The 4,805-nt window shown below is 43.2% G+C and overlaps 2 protein-coding genes across 2 annotated transcripts in view; one reads left to right on the forward strand and one right to left on the reverse strand.

Annotated features, from left to right (window-relative positions):
* Window positions 1–4,805, forward strand: part of LOC123962836 (histone H3) — a 20,392-nt gene that overhangs the window by 11,234 nt on the left and 4,353 nt on the right. The gene's annotated exons all lie outside the window — the stretch shown is intronic.
* LOC123962835 (histone H1-like) lies at window positions 1,785–3,024 on the reverse strand. Its single transcript, XM_046039234.1, has one exon. The coding sequence runs from the start codon at window positions 2,886–2,888 to the stop codon at window positions 2,232–2,234; it is 657 nt and encodes a 218-aa protein (XP_045895190.1). The 5' UTR covers window positions 2,889–3,024; the 3' UTR covers window positions 1,785–2,231.

The raw sequence follows: 4,805 nt of genomic DNA on the forward strand, positions 1-4,805 counted from the left end.
TATTGTAACCCCAGATTCTATGAGTATAGGCGTAGCCCTCTAAGAGCTGTCGCTATTGGGTTCATCCCCGCGCGCATGCGCAGTCCTGAAGATTTCTTTCGCGCCCATGTGCCGTGCACGGGCCTCTCTCAGGTCCGCAATTTAGGTATATAATACCGGCGAGACCAGAGATCTGCTCCCAAGAGGTCAACTTTTTTTCTTCAGCCGACGCTGGTGGGACCAGTCGGGCCCGCAGCTTAGAGGGCTACGCCTATACTCATAGAATCTGGGGTTACAATACGTAACCAACGTTCTATTTCGTATAGGCTTCGCCCTCTAAGAGCTGTCGCTATTGGGATAAGGGCGAAGCCAGATGTAGTCAATGCCCACTGGACCCCCAGCGGTCATAAGCATTAACACACCAGCTCACAGTACCCTAATCACACAATGCATGATAGACCAAAATGAAGGTCAATGTTTCCGCCTGGCCTCGAACCAGGTACCTTCTGCATAGAAGGCGAGTGTCTGATCCATTACGCTATAGAAACTGAGATATGCAGCCATCCGCAAACATTTACTAAAAACAAGTGGTATAAATACACATAATATAGAAATCTGGATTAAAGTATTTCTAACATCATACATAGTTGAAAAATAGTTGTTTAGTTCTGGTTTGGCAGAGTATAAAAGTTTTTGCTGAAGTACCGGGTGCATCTCTTTCCTCCCCTATTTAAAATTTATGATTCACTATAATAAAAACAGAATCAAATGTCATTGAAGACAAAACATCTGTTTAACCTGAAGGTTTTAAAACTTGTGTTTTATCTTCTCCCCCTGTGGAAGGACTGTGTAAACATATAGTACTTGTAAAAACTGGACTGTATCTTTACTTTGATGTCTGTCCTCATGTTAAACTTTTCCTCGAATTTAAATATTTGTGTGTACACACTTTTATATATATTAAATTGTGGTTCAACCTTTTATTGACATGAAACTTTGTAGTGAAAAGCAAACTAGATCTAATCAGAGATTAGCGGTTGTTTTTTGTTAAATGTATTAATAGTTACAATAATGTTGACAACAACAGCAACAAAGGTGTAGTTTTATTTGAAGACATTTTCATATATTAAAGTTTAATTGTAATGTGAGGTTTTTAAACACCACTGGGAAGTTTAGCATTGATGTTTCCTGTAGTTTTGTCATTAAGTCCTATTAGAGTTAGTTTGCTAATACCAGTTTTTGACCTGTTGTATCATAATTTAATTTGGATTTTATGTAATAACTCTGTAAGAGTTTGTTTTTTTATATTACTGTATTTCCTTTTCTGCTTCCTGTGTTTTATCTTCTCCCCTTGTGAAAGGACTGTGTAAACATATAGTACTCTGTAAATAAATAAATATTACTTATAAAAAAAATAAAAATAGGTGTTGTGATGCTTTGTGGACTGTATCTTTACTTTGATGTCTGTCCTCATGTTAAACTTTTCCTCCAGTTAGGAATCATAACATATTGTGAGAATAATCTTTGGAAAAAGGCCAAATATTGTGTCTTCCACTCAATATTGTCCCACAGTAGGTTGACCGCACATTAATTATAGGCTGGAGGAGCTCAGTCTGTGCAGGATGAGTGTTTGGGAGCTACGCAGTTTGTGATCATTTCTAAAATGCTGCAGAACTCACTGCGTTGCTGTAAAACGAGAGTTGATCGCTCGGAATTAAATAAACTTCTCATCTCGTTCCCGTGTACTCACATGTGCTGGTCCACAGGCAGACTCTCTTCTTACCGGATATATAAACGGGCTTAATAAAATGTATGCAGATGATTCGATTGCTTGTGATAAATATTTACAAATGAATGAGTGAATATTACCGCAGGGAACAAGCTGAACAGTCATTATGTACAAACAGACACATGGTTTAGTCTCAAAATATCAGCGTACACAAAGACAGGAAAGATCTCTGCACAGCTGGGAGACACTTTCCTGACTGCAGGTGCACAATTTCCCCCTTTCAGCCGTTTGTACAGTTGGTTTTATTTCTTCCCCAGTTAAAGCGCTTTGTGAACATGGATTTAGTGTGAATAAATATTACGTGTAAGAGGGGAGTTGATGTTTGACAGTGGGCCAAATATTGTGTCTTCCCGTCATTTCACACATGATGACCTGCTGAAAACAGAAAAAGCCAGAGGAAATCTGCCTTTGGAGTATTTGTGTGGCTCTTAAAAGAGCCGTTGGTGATGGAGAGGAGGTGTTTTTACTTCTTGGCTGTTTTCTTTGCTGCTGTGGCCTTCTTGGGTTTGGCAGCTTTGGGTTTAACCGCCTTCTTGGGTGCAGCTTTCTTGGGAGTCGCTGGCTTTTTGGGTGCAGCTGCCTTCTTCACCGCCGCCACCTTCTTCTTCTTGGGGCTCTTGGTGACCTTCTTGACGGACTGTTTCTTGGCTGCGGCGGGTTTCTTCGCCTTCTTCGGGGTGGACTTGGCCGCTTTGGGCTTCTTGGCGGCTGCGGCGGGCTTCTTGGCGGCGGCGGCGGGCTTCTTGGCTGCCGGCTTCTTGGCTTTGACGGCGGCCTTCTTCACTTCCTTCTTGGGCTTTTCGGCGCCCTTGCTCGCCTTGAAGGATCCGGACGCGCCGGTCCCCTTGGTCTGCACCAGGGCTCCTTTCACCACCAGACTCTTGACGGCGCGCTTGATGTGGACGGCGTTGTGGTCCACGTCGTAGCCTTCGGCGGCCAGCGCCTTCTTCAGCGCCACGTAAGAAAGGCCTTTACGGTCCTTGGAGGCGGACACCGCTTTCAGGACGAGCTCGCTGGCGCCGGGACCGGACTTCTTGGCCGGCTTGGCCGCCTTCTTCTTCGGGGCTTTGGCCGGAGCGGCCGCAGGGGCGGCGGGTGCAGCGGGAGCAACTTCTGCCATTGTGTTTTCCGTTCGCTTCTCTCGACGAGTCACAGACGACTGATGGAGAAAACTCCCAGCGAAGGGAGGAACTTAAACACACCGTGAGAACCGTGGAGACTCAGCCCGGCCTGCCTCTCACCGCTGCAGCAGGAACACCGCGACACTTGTGTTTTCTCCTCACCAATAAAAGTACAAAATACACAGCTGGAGGAAGGATTAAAGTGTACAACTGAAGCCAACCTGGAGCGGACACGTTTCTCTTCACGCGGGAGTCAAATAAAGCGCTGAAGACATTTGGATTTGGATTGGGAAGCCTTTAAACCTCTCCCAAACACTGCCGTGTGGCCCGATTCTCCGGGACTTTTCTCTCTAATTTCTCTCCTAAATGCTTTAAAATACATCAGAAACTCGGTAAAACCGGTCCGAGAGTGAGAAGAGATGTTTGCTCAAAGACTCAAAGTAAAAACAGCCCGCTCCTGTGGTGACTTTTGTTTTAAACAGAGCTTAGTTTGGTACCTGCAAACACACTCAGAGGTTCCTTGGAACAGCAACTGTGAAGTGCTGCGACGGACAGTCTGTCACTGTGTGCATCGTGAGTTTAATTCTGTTTTACAGTTCACTCCTACTGCTTCAACCTAAATCTATTTCTTAGTCATTAAAACGAATCAACATACAAATTAATATCTTCTTTGACTTTATCATCACTTTGGCCACATCTGTTGTGCTGCAGCAAACCAAGCTGCTCATGTGGCCCAAAGCCTACAGGGAGCTGCAGAGAATCACATTATTTAACACGCAATTCAATATTTGCTATGAGATTATTTCAACTGTCTGTGTATTGCTTAATTGTTCATCGTACGTTTAGTGTTATTACTTGTACTAGTAGATAAATATCTTAACTAAAGCAAAAAAAACCAACACAGGATGGTTTGAATTACCGTCAAATCAAAGGTCAGTTCATCTGTTTTACTTTTGCAAACCCAGCAAGCTGCTCATGTGGCCCCAGGCCTCCATAAAGTTGGAGTCAAGCCGAGAAACCCAGTTGAACCGGTTTCACAGTGAGACCAGCTGTGAGGAAGGCCAGCTGGGTGGTGGGGATGGAGCTGGACAGCGTGGAGACAGAAGTGACTGAAAACCTCTCTCATCGTCTCTACGCTCACGAGCCCCTTCGGCCACGGACTCATCCAGCCTCGAGCCTCAAAGCGCTCAGGAGGCTCTTTGGACGCCACGGCACCCGACACCTCCCATCTCCACTGACAGACTAATTTTGACTGACTTGTTTGCACATATAGTTTGTACATGTCTTAAATATGTGTGCAAATCCTCGTGTATATATTGTACATAGTTGATCCATATAATTTACATGAATACAAATCTATTTTTTGATGCACACATAAATATCTAAATGTCATATTCAATTTGTCTTTATTTCATGAGGATTATTCTTCTATAACAACTTGTATCTACATTTAGTCAATTTCATATTTTTATATGTTGTGTCTATTGTCACCAAAGCAAATTCCTTCTAAGTGGCAATAAAGCTGTTTCTGACATTCACTCGTTCTACTTTCATCATATTTTGTTCTGTCTTGTTGCATTATCCTACCAGAAACACCTCTCTGTGTAATGCAACACAAACTACATCCTCCAAATTATAAACATCTCTCTCAAGTAGTCTCAACTAAAACTGAACTTTCTAACCAGCGGTGAAAGAAGTTTTCACATCCTTTAAAGTATTAATACCGCTGTGAAAATACTCCACTGCACTTCAAACCTGAAGAGTACGGAACTATTATCAGCAACAGTAAAGTGTTTCTCTTTCATATCTGATGTTTCTGGATTAATATTCCTGCTGCATTAATGTGTTTGTTGCATTTTACTGCTGCAGATGTTTAAGGTTGAGCTCATGAAGGAAACTCTTCATCCTGCACATCA

This window comes from Micropterus dolomieu, linkage group LG23 (assembly GCF_021292245.1).
Source record: "Micropterus dolomieu isolate WLL.071019.BEF.003 ecotype Adirondacks linkage group LG23, ASM2129224v1, whole genome shotgun sequence".
NCBI lineage: Eukaryota > Metazoa > Chordata > Actinopteri > Centrarchiformes > Centrarchidae > Micropterus > Micropterus dolomieu.